We start from the raw sequence: 25775 nt of genomic DNA on the forward strand, positions 1-25775 counted from the left end.
ATGTCTACACAAAATTGCACATGAATGTTCAGCGTAGCTATATTCATAATAATCAAAAACTGGAAACAACAGGTGAATCAATAAACTGTAATATATGTATACAATGGAATACTACTCAGCAATAAAAATGTAGGTGTTACTGATACATGCTAAAATATAGAGGAATCTCAAAATCATGCTAAATGAAAGAAGACATACAAGAAAGGGAACATCTTGTACAACTCCATTTATGTGAAAGGAGATTAAAAAAAAACCAATCTAACCGAGGGATAGAAAGAAGATTATTGGTTGCTAAGGGCCAGGAGGGAGGGGGAAGTCCCAGGAGTGACTTGGAAGGGAAACTAGAAAACTTTCTGGATAATGAGTCTGTTGTCAATCTTAATTGTAGGAGTGATTACATGTGGGTATACTCTTGTTAAAACTCATCAAATTGGCTGCTTAAATAGTGTATATTTTACCAGGTTTAAATTTACGTCAAAATTGATTTTTAAAAAATTTTCAAGCATTACTGTTTTAATAGTAAAACTGAAAAATTTGAAAACTTTCATAAACAGGAAAATAGACAATATTGTTATACAGACAGTCATATGTTATGCTTTATTAAAATGAACTGACTGAAACTAAATATATAAACATGTATAAATATCAAAACTATGCATTTGAAGACAAAAGCAAGTTCCAGAACACATGTTCGCACCGATATAAATACTTGCAAAACAATGTTATTACACACACACACATGCAATAATATATGTATGTTATTATTGTAAAAGTAACGAGACATGGGATCAATATAAACCAAGTTTAGAAAAGTACTGAAGGTGGTGAAGGTTATGGGATGTGGAATGGGTTTGGGGACGGTATGCAGATGCTTCAACTATTCTTCTAATACTTCCAACTTGCAATAGGTACACTGATGGTTATCATATTTCTCATAATTGGACACATGTGAAATATTTCACTGAAATGATACCCAGTTTCTGTTCCCTGAAAGGATGGGCTGTAATTGGGTCAGTAAGCTTAAAGTCAAGAAAGTAAGCTATGATGAGCTTCCTGTAAATTTGAATATATAACTTCATGTTACTGAGGTCATATATCCTAGAGTATTCTAGGCATTACTCTACCCTTCTTCATGTATTCAATGGTGTTTCTAGTTCCTGAACCTAAGAAGAGGAGGTAGATGCAGCCTCAAGGCTGCCTGTGGCTGGTCCCGATGTTTACTCAGGGGTAGGGGTGGTGCATCCTGAGATCCCCTAGAAATACCTCCCAGGATGAACCAGATCATTAGGCATTATTTGCAGAGGTAATAACATAGTTGGAGGACAGACTAATCAAAAACATGTGACGGCTCCAAGATGAAGAGAGCCATACTGACATGTTTCTCCAAAAGTGGAATCAGAGGCTGAGAAGATTATTCAATTTATTTCTGCTTTTAAAAAAAGGTTCATATTCCACAGTTAATATTTTTATGTCTATTTTCAGTTTTATTTCTACTAAAACATTTAAGATCAGAGCAAAACAAAACATAACTTTAGAATAATATCATATCTAAAGGAAATTTTCTGTCCATATTTCTTAAATTGACAGACCTCCTTCAACACATTTTCAGACAAAATAAAGTCTGAATTTTGTTACATTCAAAACATCTTTAAGGATTCATCTCAATAGCAATTATCTTGTTCAGTAAAACGGCATTTCTTGATATAGGCACAACTGCATTTGCTGCATACTTTGGGTATCTTCTCTATTATGTCTCTGACATACAGTGACTACAACTTGTGTATAGAGGTCTCAAAAAATACAAGATGTTAATTTTTCCCAGGTGTGGGTTATCGGATTGTTATTAATGGCCAAATACTGGAGGAACAATTTCCTACATCCATTTGATTCATAGGGATTATCTCCTATGTAAAGTCTTTGTTTAATAAGCTCTGATTTATAATAAAATTATTTCTCCACATTCCCTACATGCATTAGTAGGGTTGCTTCCACATATATTTAGTCATTTTTAGTGGTATTATTTATAATAGATTTCCAAATATTCATCACATTCACAGTATTTTCCCCTATGTGTATTCTCTTACTTACTTTGGAATATGACTTATGGTAAAAGATTCATCACATTCTTTACATTCACAGGGGTCACGTCCTGTGTGAATTCTCCATAGTGTTTTGAGGCATGAATCGCTAGAGAAAGATTTCTCTCACTGCTACATTTATAATAGTCTCACCCTGTGTGTAATTTTGGATGTACTGTGAAAACTGATTTCTTAGAGGTTTTTCCCACACTCAATACACTCATAGGGTTTCTCCCTTATGTGTCTTCTCCGATGTACTTTCAGACCCGAGTTGCAACTGAAGGTTTTCCCACAATGATTACATTCATAGGGTTTCTCCCCTGTGTGTGTTCTCCTATGTTTAGTGAGATCTGACTTATGATAGAAGGACTTTCCACAATCATTACACTTATAAGGCTTTTCCCCTGTGTGTATTCTCTGATGTACAGTGAGGACTGATTTCTCAGAGAACGATTTCCCACATTCATCACATTCATAGGGCTTCTCCCCTGTGTGAGTTCTCTGATGTGATTTGAGGACTGAATTGCAAGTGAAAGTTTTCCCACACTGATTACAGTGATAAGATTTCTCCCCTCTGTGTGTTCTCTTATGTACCATATAGTCTGACTTATGGTAGAAAATTTTCCCACATTTTTTACATACATAGGGTTTCTCCCCTGTGTGAATTCTTTGGTGTACTGTAAGGTAAGAATTCCTAGAGAAAAATTTCCCACATTCCTTACATTCATATGGTTTCTCACCTGTGTGAGTTCTGTGGTGTTTAGTAAGGTCTGATTTATTGTAGAAGGTTTTTCCACATTCATTACACTTATAAGGTTTTTCTCCTGTGTGGATTCTCTGATGTACTGTGAGGACTGATTTCTCAGAGAAGGATTTCCCACACTCAATACATTCATAGGGTTTCTCCTTTGTGTGAATTCTCTGATGTACTTTTAGGCCTGAGTTGCGACTAAAGGTTTTCCCACATTGAATACATTCATAGGGTTTCCCTCCTATGTGAGTTTTCTGATGTTTAGTCACATCTGACTTGTGACAGAAAGTTTTCCCACATACCATACATTCATAGGGTTTCTCACCTGTGTGAGTTCTCTGATGTATTGTAAGGTATGAATTCCTAGAAAAAAATTTCCCACACTGATTACACTCATAAGGTTTCTCACCTGTGTGTATTTTCTGATGTATTGTGAGGACTGAGTTGCTTATGAAGGTTTTTCCACATTGATTACATTCATAGGGTTTCTCCCCTGTGTGAATTCTCTGGTGTACTGTGAGATATGACTTGTGGTAGAAGCTTTTTCTACATTCCTTACATTCATAGGGTTTCTCTCCTGTGTGAGTTCTCTGATGTATTATGAGGTGTGAATTCCTAGAGAAGGATTTCCCACATGCATTACATTTATAGGGTTTCTCTCCTGTGTGGATTCTCTGATGTAAATTGAGGAGGGATTTCCTAGAGAAGCATTTCCCACATGCATTACATTCAAAGAGTTTCTCTCCTGCATGCATTCCCTGATGTTTGGTGAGTTTCGACTTTTCATAGAATGCTTTTCCACATTCACTACATTCATAGACCTTGTCTCCTGTGTGTGTTCTCTGAGTTATATTAAAAACTGACTTCTCCCAGAGAGGTTCCTCCAAGTTGTTACATTCAAATGTTCTCTCTCTTGTTTCAGGAAAGTTTGATCTCCTGCTGAAATTACCCACTCTTTCAATACAATCAGAACCTTTCCCCTTCAAATCATCTCTATGTATCAAGAGACATGACTTCTCAAAGGTTTTCCCATATTCATTAAACTCATAAAGATTTTCTCTTTTTTGTGCCATCTTATGGACCATGAGGGTTGGACAACTGCAGGATGTTTTATCATATTGATTATGTTCACAAGGACTCTCTCCTATGTGAGCTTGTTTATATGTGATGACAACTGCTTTCTCATGGAAATCTTTCCCACATTCTTCGTATTCAAAAGAGTGCTCTACATTTTTAATTTTCTGATATGGAATGAAGTCTTCATTTTCACTGAGGTATTTCTGATTTTGAATGAATTCATACGGTTTCTCTCCCATGTGAGTTTTTTCATGGTTAATATGAAGGAACAACATCCCAAATGCATTGATGTCATCAGTCTTCCTTCTTAAATAGTTTTTCTTATTAATAAATAATTCTGAAATGTATTTCAAACTAATACCACATGAATCACATTTACTGGGTATTTTTATGGAAGGAAATAGGTCTGTGCTAAAATTAAACATTTTTCCTAATACATTACCTCTCTCTATAGTCAGTGTTTTGTTGTTGATAAATGGAGCTTGCCAGAAATGTCTGTCCTGGATTTCTTGACTCTGCTCTAGTTGGTTATCAACTTCGCAGACTTCTAGAAATGAGGAAAAAAAACCCCATAAGTTATGAATCTTATAATAATCATGATGAAATACACTTATATACAAATGCCCTTTTATACAGTTGATTTAGTTTCTTAAAGTAAGAATAATCCAAAATGTTCATTTCTCCCATTCTTTTGACTTAGAAAAAAACAAAACCTGAAAGAGTGAAAAATGGGGATAGAAACTCAGAACACACACATCTACATTTGGTGGGGACAGAAACTCAGAACACACACATCTACATTTGGCAATTTACAAATATGTACTCCAAGACTTAATATAGAGGTTAGAAATGAATACAAAGCACAATGAATATAGGAAAACAGATTTTGAAGAAAAAAAGAAAAAAACCCTGATGAGCTAGCAATATGAAATGCAGAGAACTAGAGAGACAAAGAAGATTTGTAGATATGAGTGCCCTGGAAAAATACCAGAGGAATGATCTAATCTTTTGAAGGAAGTAGATGAGACTTTACATAATTTTATTCTCCTACTTACACTTTTTGCAGTGTACTGCAAAAAGTGTACACTTTTTTACACTTACACTATTGCAGCTAAATTCTATGATTTACATTCCCAGTTTCATTCTCCTTTTTAAAATTATTTTTATTCTTTGTCATGTAGTGTTAATTTAGTATACTGTTAATATCAAATTAAATTTCTGAAAGCACCAATTTCTTCATGCCTAAGGAGTCCTGTAGCCTAGTTTCTAATTCTCCCTCTACTTATGTGACTTACAAAGAATACAAATAACTTGGGTGTCCAAGCACTTATCACTCCACAAGTCCCTAATAAATGTCTTCTTTCTAGACATGCCGGACTACTAACTTGCCATAAATTCTTCAAGATCAACCACGAATTTCACTCAGCTGGCTTACATTATCATTTTAGCTTTGCTCAGAACTTATACATTCTTTGGGAAAATGATACTGTCTCATTTCTTCTTCCAAATAAGTCTTCACAAACGTCTCTACAATTTCCAGTTCTATTTACATTGAAATTACAGTCTATACATCTCATTCTATCACAACATTAGATAATACTCTTCTGTAACATAAACACTGCCTGTTAACTGCCGAAATTTAAAATACTTCAGTTCTATTTTTTGCTTTTTTCCATTTCCAACTACAACCTATGGTCTTAGAAGTGTTTATCTCTGATTTCCTTTGAATACCTCTGAGCGGATATGAAATTAATGGTCCTTAACAAGTCATGTGTTTTTTCAAAATACAAATCTCAAGTATTATATAAAGTTATAATTTCTAAATAAGAAGCTAGAGGTTTATAACCCAACATGTGCATTGAGAAGTTAATTCCTTGTAGTATTTCCTGAATGAATAAACATAAAGGCTCTCTCGTTCGTCAAGAGTCACAGTTAATCAATTAACTAGTGATCCAATATCCATTATATGTTACATAGCAAAGTAAGATATGCCCTCTTTGGAGAAAGCATAATCCAGATAAGATAATAGCCTCATACATTATTAGGAATCAGAATCTATAGTAGATAATGTAAATCAAAGCAATTGAGGAACATTTCATAAAAGCTCTGGAACTTTGAGCTTAAAAATGTGCTCAAAAAAATAATAATGATAATAACAGGAAAAATAACAAATCATTATCATAAGCCAGGCACTGTTCCATGTACTTTTCATATATTAATTTACATTATCATCAAGTACCTAGGAATCAAATGTGAAGTTGTAGGGAAGGAAAGCACATATATGGGTGATACTTCAGAAGAAGGATTAAATGGGAGTTTAGCAGCAGGTTTTGTGCCACAGAGATGAGAGGGAGCCACATTTAAGGGTCATTAAATGAGAAAAACTTAAATTTCATATATTACATATTGCAAAAAATATGTCAGGTTACTAACATGATAAATTAGATGCTTTGAGGGGAAAAGTCTAATTTCATTTAGGAATTAGAACAAAAAATAAAACAATATGGTTAGTGTTTTCAGTGGTGTCAATGGAAAGTGAGAATATGAAATTATTGAAAAAACAGTTTACAAAAGTGTAACAGTTATAGATAGTGATCTAACATCAGTAAGGAAGGATGACAGAGAGAAAAACAAAATGATACTATGATCGTCAGTTATAACAGTAGAAGGTTCATAGAACCTAATAAATGAAGGGAAATGGGGAAGATTTATGATTTGTGAATAATGATTTCAATATTAGTTCTTGCCACATTGGAGGGATCAGAATATCCTGTTGGAGATGTCCTGCAGAAAGGTAAAACATTTAATGCTGAGTAGGCAAAAGATGCTGAAGATATAAATAAGGAGTCATCAGAATAAACTAAAACCTAATAGCTTAGACATAGCAAGATCTTATTTTTTTTGAAGATCCAATTTGATGATTTGTTTTTTAACAGGTGAATTTAATCCTTTTACATTTATGGTGACTATTGAAATATATCAAGTTTTCTCTTACATTTACTTGGTACTTTATATTTGTCACAGTTTTACTATTACTTCTACTGTACTTTTCTTGTTCTTTTTGGACTCACTCGTTTTTTTATCTTTTCCATTTTCTCCTCTTTACAACTTTGCAAGTTGTACACACCTGTTTCTCAACTTTAGGTGGCTATCCATTAAATTTTACCATGAATATTTAACTTAAAATCTAAACTGAGTCAACGTCTTAAACCTCTTTTTTTAAATAACAGAAGAATCAAACACAATTTGATCACTCCCACATCATTTTTATGCAATTATTGTTTAGTATATAATAGTGTCTTTTTTAGCCCTAAAACTTAGGTATCATAATTAATTTATACACATATTGTTTAAATTTACCTATACGTTTGCTAATTTCTTGTCACTTACCACTCCTCTCATCTCAGGCATTCTTTTGGGTTTCATTTTCTTTCTTCCTGTAGTCTCTCCATTAGAATTTTACTAATGAAATTATATAATAAAAGATATGGTTTCTATAATTTATTTTAGGATCAATTCAAATTTAATGAAACACTGACAAAGGCTCTCTCCTCGACTAAACTTTAGTTAGGCTCCTCTGAGCCCTATCTCAGCTAGGCCTCGACCCTGGCCTTTCATGTCCATCCTTCCTGAGCTCAGTTTTAACAAGAATCCTTCTTAAGTCCATCTAGTGAGAATCCCCTTGCCCTTGATATCTGATAACCCCTGATATCTGATCAAGTTCCTTACATCCCACCCTGGATGCTAAGTCCCTGGCCTGCATTTAGCAGGAATTCTGTTAGACCAGTTTCCTCTTAGTAATTTCCTATCCACTGACCCCCTCATTCTGTTTGTTGGTTATAAATCCCCTCTGTCTTTGCTGTATTTGGAGTTCAATTCTGTTTTACAGAAACTTCTCTCCCCCAGTGCAATAGTTACTGAATGAAATCTATCTATATTGCCTTTAACTAGCTTTATTTCTCTTTGACAACTCTCATTCTTAAAAAATAGTTTCTTGAGTTCATAACTCTAGATTGACAAATATTTTTTGCGTAATTTGGATGAAGTCTCTGGCATTGTCTCCTTCCTTAGTAGGTGACCTGATTTTTCTCTCTGGCTGTTAAGATCCAGTGTTCTCCAGTTTACTAACACATACTAGATATTTCTTTGTATTTATCCTGCTTGGTGTGCATTTTGTGTCCCACATATGTGGCTTTACTGCATCATTTCTGGAAAATTCTACGCCATTATGGCCTCAAATATTGCTTCTCAGTTTTTTTTTCTCCTCCTTTTGTTCCAATTACTTACGTTTTATCTATCTTCTCATTCCTATCTTACACATCTTTGAATTTTGTGTCCTATTTCTCTTCTTCTGTCACCTTGTACTTGAACTGTGTCATTTATTCAGTTGTATTTTGCAGTAATGTCTCTTCAGCTGTGTCTAATCTGATATTTAATCCGTTTTTCAGAATTTCAACAACTTAGTTTTAGTTCTAAAAATTCTAGTGGGTTATTCAACAATATGCCTAGCCATTTATATATTCTTCTTTACTGATTTTATTTCATATTTTATTTCTTCAAATGGATGTTTTATACTTACTATCTTATAAATCCATTTTCTTAAAGGTGTTTCCAAATATATTTCCCTTATTTCTTCTTATTCTTACAAATAATTTATTTCCTTTAGGTTTTTTTGGTGTCTTTTTTTTTATTGAGGTCGTAATAGTTTATAACATTGTGAAATTTCAGTTGTACATTATTATTTGTCAGTCACCATATATATGTGCCCCTTTATCCCTTAGGCCCATCTCCAACCCCCTTCCTCTCTGGTAACCACTAATCTGTTCTCTTTGTCCATGAATTTATTTATCTTCCACATATGAGTGAAATCATATGGTGTTTGTCTTTGTCTGGTGTATTTTGCTTAACATAATACCCTCAAGTTCCATCCATGTTGTTGCAAATGAGAAAATTTTGTCTCTCTTTATGGCTGAGCAGTATTCCACTGTATATATATGTGTGTGTGTGTGTGTGTGTATGTGTGTGTGTGTGTGTATGTGTGTGTGTGTGGTATATACATATATACCACATCTTCTTTATCCATTCATCAGTCAATGGGCACTTGGGTTGCTTCCATGTCTTGGCTATTGTGAATAATGCTGCAATGAATATAGGGATGTATAAGTCTCCCGGAACTATTGATTTCAAGTTCTTTGGATAAATACCCAGTAGTAGAAGACCTGGGTCGTATGGTATTTCTATTTTTAGTTTTTTGAGAAATCTCCACGCTGTTTTCCATAGTGGCTGCACCAGTTTGTATTCCTACTAGCAGTGTATGAGGGTTCCCTTTTCTCCGCATCCTCTCCAACATTTGTTGTTTTTTGTCCTGGTAATTAGCCATTCTAACAGGTGTGAGGTGATATCTCATTGTAGTTTTGATTTGCATTTCCCTGATGATTAGCGATGTTGAACATCTTTTCATGTGCCTCTTGGCCATCTGTATATCTTCTTTGGAAAAATATCTGTTCATATCCTCTGCCCATTTTTTGATCAGGTTGCTTGCTTTTTTGTTGTTCAGTTGTGTGAGGTGTTTATATATTTTGGAGATTAACCCCTTGTTGGATATATGATTTACAAATATTTTCTCCCCGTTTGTGGGATGTCTTTTCGTTTTGTTCATGGTTTCCTTTGCCTTGCAAGAGCTCTTAAGTCTAATGAAGTCCCATTTGTTTCTTTTTTGATTTTTTTCCCTTGTCTGAGTAGACATGGTATTTGAAAAGATCCTTCTAAGACCAATGTCAAAGAGTGTACTGCCTATATATTCTTCTAGGAGTTTTATGGTTTCAGGTCTTACCTTCAAGTCTTTAATCGGTTTTGTGTTCATTTTCATATATGGTGAAAGATAATGGTTTATTTTCATTCTTTTGCATGTGGTTGTCCAGTTTTCCCAACACCATTTATTGAAGAGACTTTCCTTTCTCCAATGTATGTTCTTACATCCTTTGTTGAAGATTAGCTGTCCAGAGATGTGTAGTTTTATTTCTGGGCTTTCAATTCTATTCCATTGAGCTGTGTGCATGTTTTTGTACCAGTACCGTGCTGTTTTGGTTACTATAGCTTTGTAGTATATTTTGAAGTCAGGGATTGTGATGTCTCCAACTTTGCTCTTTTTTCGCAGGATTGCTTTAGCTATTTGGAGTCTTTTGTTGCCTCATATGAATTTTCAGATGCTTTGTTCTATTTCCGTGAAGAATGTCATTGCGATTCTGATTGGGATTGCACTGAATCTGTAGATTGCTTTAGGTAGTATGGATTTGTAACTATGTTTATTCTTCCAATCTATGTGCATGGAATATCTTTCCATTTCTTTATGTCATCATTGATTTCTTTCAATAATGTCTTATAGCTTTCATTGTATAGGTCTTTCACCTCCTTGGCTAAATTTATTCCTAGATATTTTACTCGCTTTGTTGCGATTGTAAATAGGATTGTATTCTTGACTTCTCTTTCTGTTAGTTGGTTATTAGAGTACAGAAATGCCACTGATTTTTGTAAGTTGATTTTGTATCCTGCAACTTTGCTGTAGTTGTTGATTATTTCTAACAGTTTTCTGATGGATTCTTTAGGGTTTTCTATATGTATAAAATCATGTCACCTGCAAACAATGAGAATTTCACTTCTTCCTTGCTTATTTGGATACCTTTTATTTCTTTTTATTGCCTAATTGCTCTGGCCAAAACCTCCAGTACTATGTTGAATAAGAGTGGCAAGAGTGGGCACCCTTGTTTTCTTCCTGTTCTCAGATGAATGGCTTTCAGTTTTTCACGGTTAAGTATGATGTTGGCTGTGGGTTTGTCATGTATGGCCTTTATTATGTTGAAGCGCTTTCCTTCTATACCCATTTTATTGAGAGTTTTCATCACAAATGGATGTTGGATCTTGTCAAATGCTTTCTCTGCATCCATTGAGATGATCATGTGATTTTTATTCCTCATTTTGTTAATGTCATGTATCACATTGATTTGCAGATGTTGAACCATCCCTGCGTCCCTGATATAAATCCCACTTGATCATGGTGTATGATCTTTTTAATGTATTGCTGTATTTGGTTTGCTAATATTTTGTTGAGGATTTTTGCATCTATGTTCATCAGCAACACTGGCCTGTAATTTTCCTTCTTTGTATTGTTCTTGTCTGGCTTTGGGATCAGGGTGATGTTGGCCTTGTAAAGTGTTAAGAAGTGTTCCATCTTATTCAACTTTTTGGAATAGTTCAAGAAGGATAGGTATTAAATCTTCTTTGAATATTTGGTACAATTCTCGAGAGAAGCTACCTGGTCCTGGACTTTTACTTTTGGGGAGGTTTTTGATTACTGTTTCAATCTCTTTACTTGTGACTGGTCTATTCAGGTTCTCTATTTCTTCTTGATTCCGTTTTGGGAGGTAGTATGAAATCGAAGAATTTATCCATTTCTCCTAGATTGTCCAATTTGTTGGCATATAGTTTTTCATAGTATTCTCTTAGAATCCTTTGTATCTCTGTGGTATCCATTGTAATTTCTCCTCTTTCATTTCTAATTTTATTTATTTGAGACTTCTCTCTTTTTTTCTTAGTGAGTCTGGCTAAGGGCTTGTCAATTATGTTTACCTTCTCAAAGAACTAGCTCTTAGTTTCACTGATCCTTTCTACTGTTTTTTTGCTTTCAATTTTATTTATTTCTGCTCTAATTTTTATCATTTCCCTCCTTCTGCTAACTTTGGGCTTTGTTTGTTCTACTTTTTCTAATTCTGTTAGGTGTAGTTTAAGACTGTTTATTTGAAAGTTTTCTTGTTTGCTAAGGTAGGCCTGATTTGCTGTGAATTTCCCTCTTAGGACTACTTTTGGGCATCCCATATGAGTTGGTATGGTGTATTTTCATTTTCATTTGTCTCCAGATATTTTTTGATTTCTCCTTTAATTTCTCCAATGATCTATTGGTTGTTCAGTGGCACGTTGTTTAGTCTCCACATATTTGTCACTTTCCCAATTTTTTCTTCTAGTTGATTTCTAGTATCATAGCATTACGGTCAGAAAAGATGGTTGATATGATTTCAATCTTCTTAAATTTATTGAAGCTTACCTTGTTTCCCAACTTATGGTCTATTCTTGAGAATGTTCCATGTGCACTTGATAAAAATGTGTATTCTGCTGTTTTTGGATGGATTATTCTAAATATATCTATTAAGTCCATCTGGTCTAGTTTTTCATTTAATTCCACTATTTCCTTGTTGACTTTCTGTCCGGATGATCTATCCATTGATGTTAAGTGGGGTGTTAAGGTCCCCTATTACTGTGTTGTTGTTAATATCTCCTTTTATGTTTGTTAATAGTTGCTTTATGTACTTTGGTGGTCCTATGTTGGGTGCATATATATTTATAAGTGTTATGTCTTCTTGATGGAGTGTCCCTTTTATCACTATATAGTGGCCTCTTGGTCTCTCATTGCCTGTTTTATCTTGAAGTCTACTTTGTCAGATGTAAGTATGGCAACACCTGCTTTCTTTTATTTGCCATTAGCTTGGAGTATCATCTTCCATCCCTTCACTGAGTCTGTGTTTGCTTTAGAGCTGTGATGTGTTTCCTGAAGGCAGCATATTTTTGGGTCTTGTTTTTTAATCCATCCAGCCACTCTGTGTGTGTGTGTTTTTTTTTTTTTCTGGTGAGGAAGATTCACCCTGAGCTAACATCTTTGCCAATCTTCCTTCATTTTGTATGTGGGATGCCTCCACAGCATGACTGATGAGTGGAGTAGGTCTGCACCCGGGATCCAAACCCAGGAACCCAGGCAGCCAAAGCAGAGCGTGCAGAACTTTAACCACTCAGCCACAGAGCTGGCCCCACACTCTGCATCATTTGATTGGGGAATTCAATCCATTTACATTTAAAGTGATTATTGATATATGAGGGCTTAATGCTGCATTTTATCACTTGTTTTCTGGCTTTTCTGTATTGCTCTTGTTTCTCATCCCATGTATTTCAGACTGCATTTCAATTCAGTTTGGTGGCTCTCTATAATGGTTTTCTCAGTTTTCTCTTTATCATTAGTGTATCAGATTTTTTGTTTATTGGTTACTGAAAGGTTTGTATAAAAGATTTCACAGGGGCTGGCCCCGTGGCTTAGCAGTTAAGTGCATGCACTCCACTACTGGCGGCCTGGGTTTGGATCCCAGGCGCACACTGATGCACTGCTTGTCAGGCAATGCTGAGGCGGCGTCCCACATACAGCAACTAGAAGGATGTGCAACTATAACATACAACTATCTACTGGGGCTTTGGAGAGAAAAAGGGGAAAAAAAAGCGGGGGAGGATTGGCAACAGATGTTAGCTCAGGGCCCGTCTTCCTCAGCAAAAAAAAGAGGAGGATTGGCATGGATGTTAGCTCAGGGCTGATCTTCCTCACAAAAAAAAAAAAAAAGATTTCATAGATGAGATAGCCCACTTCCTGATAGCCTCTTATTCCATTAGTCTAAGCAGGTTCCATCCCCTTCCTCTTCCCTTTCTAAGTTATTATTGTCACAACTTATTTCCTTTTGTGTTGTGACTTTGTGGTTAAACTGAAGTGATTATATTTATTCTTGATGTTTTCCTTCCCTTTATCTTTAATGTTATAATTAAGTGTTTGCTAATCTGTTCTGATAGCAAGTTACAATTTTCTGATTTTGTCTACCTATTTATCTCTTTGCTCCAAACCCTTTTATTTTTTCAGGTATGAGGGCCTTCTTGATTATATGTTGTACGCAGGGTCTTGTGGTAACAAACTCCCTCAGCTTTTGTTTATCTGGGAAAGTTTTTAGTTCTCCATCATATCTGAAAGATATTTTCACTGTATAGAGTATTCTTGGCTGAAAGTTCTTGTCTTTCAGAATCTTGAATACATCATTCCACTCTCTCATAGCCTGTAAGGTTTCAGCTGAGAAATCTGCTGAAAGCCTAATAGGGGTTCCTTTGGAGGTTATTTTCTTCTGCCTTGCTGCCCTTAATATTTTTTATTTGTCATTGACTTTTGCCAGTTTAATTAATATTTGCCTTAGAGAAGGTCTCTTTACTTTGATGTAATTAGGAGTTCTATTAGCTTCTTCTACTTGTAATTCCAGCTCCTTCCTCAGGTTTGGGAAGTTCTCAGTTATTATTTCTTGGAACAAGCTCTCTGCTCCTTTCTCCATCTGTTCTCCCTCTGGAATACCTATAATCCTTATGTTGCATTTCCTAATTGAGTTGGATATTTCTTGGAGAATTCCTTTTTTCTTTTTAGTCTTAGTTCTCTCTCCCCATCCATCTGAAGCATTTCTATATTCCTGTCCTCTAAATTGCTAACTCTGTCCTCCATAATGTCAGCTGTTATGTAAGGTCTCTAGATTTTTCTTTATCTCATTCATTTTGTTTTCTATCTCCAACATTTCTGATTGGTTTTTCGTTACAGTTTCTATCTCTTTTGTGAAGAATTCCCTCTGTTCCTTAATTTTGTTCCTGATTTCACTGATCTGTCTGAGTTCTCTTGTAATTTGTTGAGTTTTTTTATGATAGCTATTTTGAATTCTCTGTCATTTGGATTGTTGATTTCTGTGCCTTTAGGATTGATTTCCGGGTGTTAGTCTTTTTCCTTCTGGTCTGGAGTGCTAATATACCTCTTCATACTACTGGATGGTGTTGATTTATGCCTTCCAATAGTGATAGCATCTGGTCGCAGATTCCACCTGCTGCCACTGCAGTGGGGGAGCCAGGAGCTGTATTCTGAGCCAGCCATGATCCCTGTCAGCTGTGCCTGTCCAAACCTGGACCACTCCTTGGGACCGCAGCAGCCCCGTGGGATCTCCCACAGAATGGGAAAGCAATCACACAGGGGCTCAGGGCTGTTGCCACTTCATCCCACTGTCCCACCAAGACGCACTCCCCTCTTTGGAGCGGCAGTGGTACTGTGGGTGTTCTTGGAAGCTGGGAACTCATTTGCCTGGGTGTGCAGATCTGCTGCCGCTTCCTCCTAGGTCACACCAGCTGTTGTGCTTGGAGGGTGGGGCCTGACCACTGGATTCAAGTCTGGGCCGCTTCCTGCGGACCACGGTGGCACTGTGGGCTCTCCCACCAGATGGGAAAGTGATCACATGGGGGCTCAGGGCTGCCATCACCTGTTCCCACAGTCGCACCGAGGTGTGCTCCCACCTCTGGGGCTGCAGTGGTGCTATGGGCACTCTAGCCAGGAGAGCAGTTGCACACACATATAGGGCTGCCAGGGAGCCAGAGAGTGCTCACCTATCTCCACCACCTCCCCAGGGGTAGTCCCTCCCCCTTAAGATGTATTGCATCTCTCAGGCTTCCTGATGTGCTGTGCGGGTATCCTCTGCTGATCAATGAACATCCATTTAATTGTAGTTCAAAGGAGGAGACACAAAGAGAATTGCTCACCCCATCATGTTGCTAATGTCACTTTTTGGGTTTTTTTTTTTTTACATTGACATTTTATTGAATTTCATAAGTGAGACTCCCAATGCCCTGATTTGGAGGTACCTTTCCTTAAAAGAGGACTCATTTTCTTTCGCTTAAAGCAAGCTACCAATCTGAGAGGAATTTAGCCAACAATATGGATCCCCTAATGTGGTAGTATAGAGAGGAAAGGGTAGGAGACGAACACTCTATCCCTAGGGCAGGAGCACAGAACCACCTTGGGCCCAGAATCCTTCACTGATACAAAAGTAGAGGTCTCTTACCACTTAAGAAGAGGCAGGTACACTGAGAAAGCTCTACTGCTGAGGCCCAGGCACATACCTAAGAATGAAGAGGGATCAGAAAAACAGAACACCCCTGCCCCCACCAGAAGTGAAGCACGGAGTAACAAGGAGCAGAAGTCTGCTGCTGGAGGAAGAGCAACGGCAGGAAATAAACCTTCTGTGACACAGGCTTGGAAGGATAACTAAAGGCTGAAACTGGAGCACAAATACAGAAAATTTTCCTGAGACACAAGATCCAAGAATTATGGAATAGTATCAGACACAGCCACAGATAAGTAAGTGGAGTCTCAGGGGGGAAAAAAAGGTGAAATACATCAAACCACAGATTCAAGAAGCTAACAACAAAAAACAAAAATCAGGGGCCGGCCCCGTGGCTTAGCTTGGTTAAGTGTGCGTGCTCCACTCGTCCCAGGTTTGGATCCCGGGCGCGCACCAATGCATCGCTTCTCCGGCCATGCTGAGGCGGCGTCCCACATACGGCAACTAGAAGGATGTGCAACTATGACATACACCTATCTACCGGGGCTTTGGGGAGAAAAAGGAGGAGGACTGGCAATAGATGTTAGCTCAGGGCCAGTCTTCCTCAGGAAAAAGAAGAGGATTGGCATGGATGTTAGCTCAGGGCTGATCTTCCTCACAAAAAAAAAAAAACAGTATATAAAAGACTTTTTAATCACTTTAAAAGATGACTGACTGTCTAAAGCAAAAATATTAACAATGTATTATGAGGTTTCTAAGTAAAAATGTATGACTACAACATCACACAGAATGGGAGAGAGGAATAGAAGTATATTGTTATAAGACTGTGAGGCTACATGTAAAATAGTATAATGTCATTTGAAATTAGTCTGTGATAAGCTGAAGATGTATACTGCGTATTTCACAAAGATTACATTGCCCGAGTGGCTGAACTGGACCCATGGGAGCTCTGGCTTCCCCAGCAGCTGCATAGAGAGGCTGTCTGATGCAATACGGTAACCACTGAAACTAAAATAGAGGTAATACTAATAAGTAAATAGTAGAGATAAAGCAAAATAAAAATTCTCCACTAATCCAAAAGAGATAAAAAGAAGAGAAAAAAGAACAGATAGGACAAACAGGAAACAAGCAGCAAAATAATAAATTTGTCTCCAAACTTACAAAAATGATGTTAAATTTAAGTGATTGAACTATTTCAATTAAAAAGTAGAGGTTTTCACATTAGACAAAAAAGACTCAACCATACGTTATCTGTAAGAAATCCACTTTAAATAGAAATAGGTTAAAAGCAAAAAGATGGAAAAAGATATACCATGAAAACATTAATTAAAAGAAAGCTGGAATAGCTATATTAATATCAAAATAGACTTCAGAACAAAGAGTACTACCAGGGATAAAGAGAGACATTACATAATCATAAAGGAGTCAATCCCTCAAGAGGCCATAAAGATCCTAATATACACGCACTTAATAACAATTTTTCAAAATTCATAAAGCAAAAATCAATAGAACTGAAAGGAGAAAAAAACAAATGCAAAAGTATAGCTGGAGACAACACCGCTCTCTCACTGTGTCACTGACAAAGCTTTTGAATGTTATATCTCCATCCCATTTTCCCATTAGCCCTATGATTTTTAATACACTATTTTGTAGAGAGCAGTGATTTTTTAGGAATGCACATATTGTTATAAGAGAATTCACTCTATTAGTATACCTTCATTCCATTCCACTTGTTTTTAGCCTCTCATCAAAACAGATACAACCTTTCCGTGTTGCCTAGATTTCTAATTGTTACATTCTCTTCTGTCATCTAATTTGCACATTTGCTTTAAAATTAGTTCTTCAGTTAAATTCAGAGTTCACCACCAATCTTTTTACTATGGTTTTTGTCACTTCTTGATTATCTGATACTCATCCTCTAACTGAGGTTCTCTGAACCAAGGTTCAGAGTTCCTACCTATTCAAAAAAGATTTACTCTTTTTTCGTTAAAGAATCATCTTTTCAATTGGGTATAAAATTCTTAATTTGACGCCTTGAGGATTTTGTAGGAATTGCTCTGCTGACTTTTAGCAGCAAATTTTGCTATGGAAAAGCCTGAGGCCAGCTGGACTTGTTGTTATTTACTGGCTGTCATAACGATTCTTTGTCTTTAAACTCTAGTGACTTTGAAATTTTTATTTTATTAGGCTATATCATAATGTTCACAATTTTAGGTCCATTTCCCTGATGGGGGTGTGCTCTGCTAAGCAGATTCAATTGTACCATTTTATTCCCCCCCAAAAAGGTTTTTGGAATATTTAAAATACCTGTTCTATTTCTTTGATTTTCTAGTTTGGGGAATGAATTTTAAGTATGATATGTATGTGGAATCTCTTTTATTCTCTTCTCTATGTAATCTCCAAGTTTTATTTATCTCAGTTTCTCCTTGCTTACTTTTCTCATTTCTTTTTGAATATAATTTCAGCAGCACCTATTCTTCCTTGAGATTCCTCCAATTTGCTTTCTTTACTGTGATTTTATTTTCTGTTCCAATTTTTTCTGAGTTTGACTTCCCACAATTCATTTTCTACTATTGCCTTATTAATATCTTTCTTGAATTCTTGTATCACAGAGGTAATCAATTCAATGAGTTCTCCTTTTTGAAATTCATGGTTTAATATTTGGTCACATTATTTATATACTTTATGACTACTTTGATCAGATGACTACTCAATCACCTACTATTTTTTCTTCTGAACTTTTTCACTCCTTTTTTCTTGCAATAGTTTTGTATGCATTTTGTGCTGGCATAAGCTTCTAAGGAACAGCTCACTGCATGAGGTTTACCTGGGAGAGCAAATAGAGCCATGTCTTAGGCTAACAGGACAATTCCTTATGAACAAGTGTCTTGCCCATGTATCAAACTCAGTTTATAGATCAACCCAGATCTGCCTTCCTTTCTTACCGGAGCAGCCTTAGCAATGGCTTGCTCTTAAAGTCAGGTCATTGGGGTTGGCACTGCTGCAGCTACCGACTGAAGAACACGAAGTATTGTACTGAGTTCACAGAGACCACATTGCCCAAGTGGCTGAACTGGACCCACGGAGGCTCTGGCTTCTCCAGCAGCTTCCTAGAGAGGCTGTGTGATGCAATCCAGAAATGAGAGGGAGTTAAAACTCTACAGAACAGTCTCATCTAGTGAGAGAGAGGAACAGGGAAACAGCAGATACATCATGTTCCCCTCCCCCTTTCTGACAGGCTGTTCTGGGTAATCACTGTGGTTCACATAAAGACTCTGAAGACATCCTGCTAGACCGAGCAATCTGATAAATCAGATATGCCTATTAGAGAGCTATAGCTAAATAAGTAATTGCCCCCTTGGACTTTCCCTTCCTCCTAACCAGCCTTATTCCCCCTGTTCCCTCATTTTTGTAGGAGGTCTGCACATCCTGACAGATTATTATGAAGTAAGATTTTGCTTCAAATTCTGTGTTCTAGGAATACCCACTAGGATAGCATGTATGTTTATTTCTCTGCATATATGTGTCTGTGAGGTTTTTTATCCCAAATGGAAAGTCTCTCTTTTCTTGCATTGTCACAGAAACAGAGTGCTACTGAAAAATATGGCTTGTGTGTCTGTTTCCACACACAACCTTACTACATCTGCTTTGCAAAACCAAATTGTATCCAAGGAAGCTCCAGCAAACCTGTGCACAGCACTGCTGTTAATCTAAAGATTTAGCTTTTCACACCTCAGAGTATGTACCTTGTCCCTGAAAAATACTTTGCCAGTTCCTCTGAGCATCAGAAATGCTCTTGTTTTCTATCCATCTGCTGACACATACACTCCTACTTGATTTTTGCAGTGATTTTGCAGCTTTTACACTTGTATTGATTTGGGATACCAGATATCCTCTAGTGTCATAAAATGGAGTCTGTGTTGCTCATTTTCCTTAATGTCTCTGGACGATTTGCAGACAGAGATAGAGAAAATGCTGACTTCACACCTGCTTCTTCAAACAAGTTCACTCTCCTTGAAACACTGTCTTCACTTGGCTACAGGATACCACATTCTGTTTCCCCCTCACTCCCAAAATGCTTCTTCTCTCTTCTTTGCTGGGTTTTCTCATCTTCATGACTTCTGAAAGTTAGTGTGCCCAGGGGACAGCCTTCAGACCACTCAAATCTGTCCATATCTAGCCCCCTAACAAGAGGTTATGTAATCCCTTAGCTTTAAATACTAAATTTAAAAACTTTAAATATACCATAAGCTGGTAATTTATATCTACATATACCAAATATAATTTATATATATAATTTATAATTTTTATTTACCAAACAAATTATCTCCAACCTGGACTCTCTCCTAAATTACCTCTGCTTATATATCCAAATGCTTATTCACATGTAAACTTAGATACTTTATAGTCACCTGAAACTTGGTACGTGTAATCTAAACTCCTAACATCCCCTGCAAAACTGTTACTCTCCAATATTCCCATCTTGGCAATTGGAACCTACTCATTCAATTGCTGGATAAAGTCTCTGGAGTCATTCTTGACTCCTTTCTTTCTCTCACATTCTTTATCCAACTCAACAGCAAATCTTATAGGTCCCACTTTCAAAATATATCCAGAAGCCAATTGCTTTTAATCTTCTTCACCACTTCCAACCAAGGGTGAGCCACCATCACCTTTTCACAGATTGAAATACTGTCCTGACTGATGTTCCTGCTTTCATCGCTCTGCTCCCTATAGTATTTTCTTTGCCCAGCAGCCAAAGAAATCAATTTAAAAGATAAAACAGCACATGTTGTTTATCGGGTAAAATTATACGAATTGCTTCTCATTTCACTCAGAATAAAATCAAAGTCCTTATCGTGGCCCAAATGTCCCTACATAATTTGAGCTCCCATTACCTCTATAATGCTAACTTTTACCACTCTTCACTCACTCATTTCCCCCACTCCACACTGATACTTATGTGTGCTCAAAAACACCAAATACATTCCTGGCTCGGTGGACTGACATCTGATGTCACCTCTGCCATCAAGACTCCCCATGATTCTCACTCTCATTTCAATCAAGTTGATGTCATCAAAAAGGCCTTTCTGAACCTCCTTTCTAACGTATAACACTCCATCATATTTAAAATTCCTTAATTTCCTTGCTATTTTATTGGCATATTATATGTGTGTACGTATGTGGTGGTGTTTGTTTTTTATCTTCCTCTCATCATAACATAAGCTCCATGAAGTCAGGGAAAATATTTAGTTCACTGATGTATTTCCAGCACCTAAAACTTGAGTGACACACAGTAGGTTCTCAATATTTGCTGAATTAAGAAATGCACATATGCGCAGACACTCAAGAATAAAAAGAATGCATACTGTGTCACCTGGTATCCATCTGTTTAATGCACACTAACTCACCTGGCTGGCTCTGGCTTAAAGACTCTTCCTCTAATATCCATGGCTGCTCTCCTTGTTCCAACTTGAAGATCACTTCTGGTTTAGGGATGCAATATCCTGTGAATGGGAAATGACATGGGAATTAGGCTAGGCTCATGGTCTTCAGGGCCTCTGAAGAAGACAGAAAATGAAGCTTTAGGGGTCAATTTCAATCTTGAAAAAGAAAACAACATTCTTTAGGGAGTTTCAACAGTCCTTCTGCTTAATACCCTGAATCTCAAACCTAAATATCGTTAAATTCAACAAAGTTTCCACAGTTTTCAGCAACCAAGAAAGGATGTGCATACTATGAGTCTACATGGAAAACCATCCCTACCGACTGAGATGAGGTGACTATAGTTCTCCAGCATCACGTCCCTGTACAGTGTCCTCTGAGCAGGGTCCAGGTGCTGCCATTCCTCCTGGGTGAAACCCACGGTTACATCCTCAAACGATAAGGATCCCTGAAACAGCACATTTACATTCAAATTTAAGTAATCAGAACTGGAAGACATGGAAAAGCTGTATGAGAATTGTTATGATGTTCACTATTCATAGTTACCAGACACTGTGTTTATGGGATGTCTACTTTTGCATTATACTTGCTTGGAGAAAAAATCATAATAGATATTCTCTACCACTATAATAAGTTATTGGTGTCCCACTATGTGCCTACATGCCATAGAGAACCCTCCTACTTTGGGGGAATCTGAAGACAAATAAAACAATGTTATTGTTCTTAAGGAGCATTAGTCTGATAAACAGACACAAACACATAAGCATATAACTACAACAAGAGTTACTACAGTGAAAAGATGTACAAAGCTGACTGAGGTTACACAGGGGAGAAAAGGTCTATTCCTGCTATTTGGGTGGGTGTTTTCACTGAAGAGGTAAAGCTTTGAGTCGTTAAACAATAGAGTAATATTCATGCACCCGGAGCAACAGCATAAGCACAGACAGATCTCAAATACGTAGTTAAAGGAAAAGCAGTCAGCACGCAGGAGGGTACCTTTTGGGACTGTGATAAGATAAAGAGCTGCGGAGGTAGTCAGGGATAAGTTACTGAATAATTCTGGACATGACTCCTGTAGAACACGGATGTCCAAAGTGTTGAGTTACTCTTCCCATCTGGGAAACCGTGTAAACTCATACTGTCAATTCATATATTAAATTTCATTCTTAATTCTTTAGATTAAAATAAATGTAATTAGGCATCTGAACATTTTCTTCCCATACCTGAATGGACTATCTTGTACAGTTCCTATGTTATCCAGCCCCCCCTTAGGAGCTGACTACTGTGGATGATGATGAGCCAACAAATAGACATAAGCGGAGAGAGAAGTATCGTTCCCAGGTTATCAAAACAAATAGCTGGTAAATACTCATGGCATATACTGAGAATGGGAAAACACGGGAAAGAATAGCTCAAATAGAGTAAAAATGAACTAAAGCAATAAGGCAAGAGAAGGATTGAGAAAAACCAATAAATGAAGGGATACACTATATTCATGGATTGGACAACTCAACATTATAAAAATCTCAATTCTCCCCAAATTGGTTTATCAATTCAAGCCAATCCTAATCAAAAACTTAGCAGCTGTTTTTGTAGAAACTGACAAGTTGATACTCAAACTCATACAGAAATTCAAAAGATCAAGAATAGCCAAAGCAGTCTTGGAGAAGAAAAATTAACTGGAGAAACTCACACTAATTGTGGTAGGCAGAATTCTAAGATGACTTCCAATGACCCACACCCTTATATAATCTCCTCCTTTCAAGTATGGGAGAGACTTGTGCTCCTGTGATTATGTTACATTCTAAGGCAAAATAAATTTTGCAGGTATAATTCAGATCTCTTAATCAGCTGACTTTGAGTTAATCAAAAGGGAGATTGTCTGGGGTGGGCCTGACTTAATCAGGTGAGTTTTTAAAAAGAAGGTAAAATATCAGAGAGATGCTTCTACTGGCCTCAAAGAAGAAGCAAACTACTGTGAGTTCTACACCTACATAGAAATGAATTCTGCAATGTGTATGGAGGGGACTCAGATAAGGAGTCACAGGTGACACCCTGATTGCAACCTTATGCCTAAGCAGAGGACCTAGCTAACCTAGTCCCAGACTCCTAATCCACAGAAACTGTGAGATAATAAATTTCTGTTGTTTTAAACTGCACAGTTTGTGGTAACTTATTATGAAGTAGTAGAAAACTGATATACTAGTGGATATAAAGATTTATATAAAGTTAGAGTAATTTAAGAGAAGTTGGCATTGGTGAAAGAATAAACTGAAAGACCAATGGAACCAAATTTATAGTCTAGAAACAGACTCACAAATATGGACACCTGGTTTATAAAGAAAAGCGTCACCATAGAACAACGAGAAAAGGACTGTCTTTTCAATAAACTGTGAAGGGTTAAATGGTTATCTATATGGAAAAAAACAAACTTGACTTCAATCTCACATAATTGTGAAAATCAATTCATGTGGACTGTAGACTGAAACGTGACCAGTAAAACAAGAGAACTTCTAAAACATAACACTGAAAACTATCTCCATGACCTCTAGACAAGCTAAGATGTTTTTAAGCAAGACACCAAAAACACTAACCATAAAGGAGAAGATTGAAATAAACTGGACCACATTAAAATTAAGAACTTCTATCAATCAAAAGGAAACCATTAATTAAAAAAAAAAGCGCAAATCAGCAAGTAGGAAATTTGGCAACATATTGAACTGATATAGGGATTATATCCAGAATATATAAAATACTCCTAAAATACATAACAATGAGACAACATAATGGAAAAATGGGAAAGGCCTTGAATAGTCACTTCACAAAAGAAGACATCCACACAGCCAATAAACATGCTAAACCATGCTCAACCTAAATAGTGAACCACTGGATGAAAAGTTATTGGGAAAGAGGATGTCCACATAGTCTCAAAGTTTCACCTGACAGATTATTAGTTTACTAAAGGGGGAAAGAAAGTCTACTTTTCAGATGGAGATGTTTGATGGCATAACCAATAATGGTACAATAAGACCTTATAAGAAGTATGCAGTAAATGGAAATAATAATAATATATAAACTGAATCTAATCATGAGGAAAAACATATCAGTCAAATACAGATGTGAGGGCATTCCACAACAGTGCTTCTCAACACAGTTGCACACTGCCTGGGTGTCACCCCCAGAGTTTCTGACTTAATTGATATGGAGTGTAACCTGGGTATAGGAATATTTAGAGAGCTCCAGTTGATTGTAAAGAATAGCTAAGTTCAAGAATAACTATTCAACAAGACATGTGACCAGGACTTTTAAAAAATGTCCATATTATGAAAGAATACAAAGGCATGATCTTTGATTGAATCCTTAACCCAATAAAGTTATAAAGGACATTTTGGGGATAAAAGGGATATCACAGATAAAGACAGAATATGTGGGGAAAAGGCTTATAACAGTTGAATCTAGGTGAATGAGTATTTATTGTATGTTTTTAACGAAAAATACTTAGGCATGAAGTTATAGCAAGAAATAAACAAAATCTACATAAAGAAAACTATCAAATAACTCCTTAAAAAATATCTGAAGAAACTGAAAGCTAGCCGATGTTCTCAGATAGGAAATCTTAGCATCAAAAAGATGTCAGTTCATAATGTTAATAGAGCAATTTAATACAGTCTCAAAAAAATACCATCAAGCTTTTAACCTGGAGAAAGACAAGTTGATTATATATTTTAACTGGAAGAATAAGCAAGGAAAGCCAAGAAAAACCTGAAAAAGGAGCAATGAGGAGAGCTAACTTATCAGACATAAACATATTACAAAGCTCCCATAATTAAAATAATGTGGTAGAGGCAGAAAAATAGAAAGAGATATCAGAGGAAACAGGCTCAAATGCACCTGGAATTTAGTAAATGATACAGTGTCATAAAGCAGGAAAAAGAATTTTTCCTTAAGAAATGGTAGGGTAACTGAACAGATAGGTTAAAAAAGATAAAACAGGATTCATCCTTATCTATACATCAGGAAAACTCCACATGGATCAGTGAATGTCAAATGTAAAAAAGAGATAATACAAAACTAGGAAAAAAATTGGGTGAATTCCCCCATGACTAAAAAAAAGAATAAAACTTTCCTAACCGTGACTAAAAAGCCAGATGCAATAAAAGAAAATATCAACAAATTTGACTACATAAAATTAGAAATTAAAAAAATAAAACCCTCTGCATACTTAAATAAATAAACAAAACAAAATTAAAAAAGACAACCTAGGAGTATGTATTTGCAACTTACATGACAAAGAAAGGGTTAATATCCCTATATAAAGAGTTCCTAAACATATAGAAGGGAAAAAGCCAACAACCGTATAGAAATATGAACAAGAATCCTAAACAGAAAATTCACAGAAGAGAAATGCAAACGGCACTAAAACTTATGAAATCAGGCTCATCCTTTAAAATAAAAAGAAAAATAAGTAAAAATTACACTAAACCATTTCACTTCTATTGGACTTGCAAAAATCCAAAAGAAAAACAACACATATACTTAGTTTAATTTGCTATAGGCATAAAAACATCCTCATATCCTGTTGTTGAGAATGCAAAATGATCAACTATTATGAAGTGAAATATGGCAATATTTAGCTAAATTACATATGAATTTACCACTTGATCCAGAAATCTCACTTCTGAGAATCAACCACAAGGACATACT

General features: G+C 36.4%; 1 protein-coding gene across 1 annotated transcript in view; it reads right to left on the bottom strand.

The window, feature by feature from the left end:
• Window positions 1-616: 616 nt before the first annotated feature.
• Window positions 617-25775, bottom strand: part of LOC106800158 (uncharacterized) — a 32953-nt gene continuing 7794 nt past the window's right edge. Inside the window, exons 3-5 of the mRNA XM_014788982.2 lie at window positions 21393-21519; window positions 21038-21133; window positions 617-4453 (exon numbers count right to left, since the gene is read on the bottom strand). Coding sequence (XP_014644468.2) covers window positions 2271-4453; window positions 21038-21133; window positions 21393-21519 — 2406 coding nt within the window. The 3' untranslated portion in view covers window positions 617-2270. The remainder of the gene's footprint in view (window positions 4454-21037; window positions 21134-21392; window positions 21520-25775) is intronic.

Source organism: Ceratotherium simum, chromosome 6 (assembly GCF_057802395.1).
Source record: "Ceratotherium simum simum isolate JZ-2026a chromosome 6, ASM5780239v1, whole genome shotgun sequence".
Classification (NCBI taxonomy): Eukaryota; Metazoa; Chordata; class Mammalia; order Perissodactyla; family Rhinocerotidae; genus Ceratotherium; species Ceratotherium simum.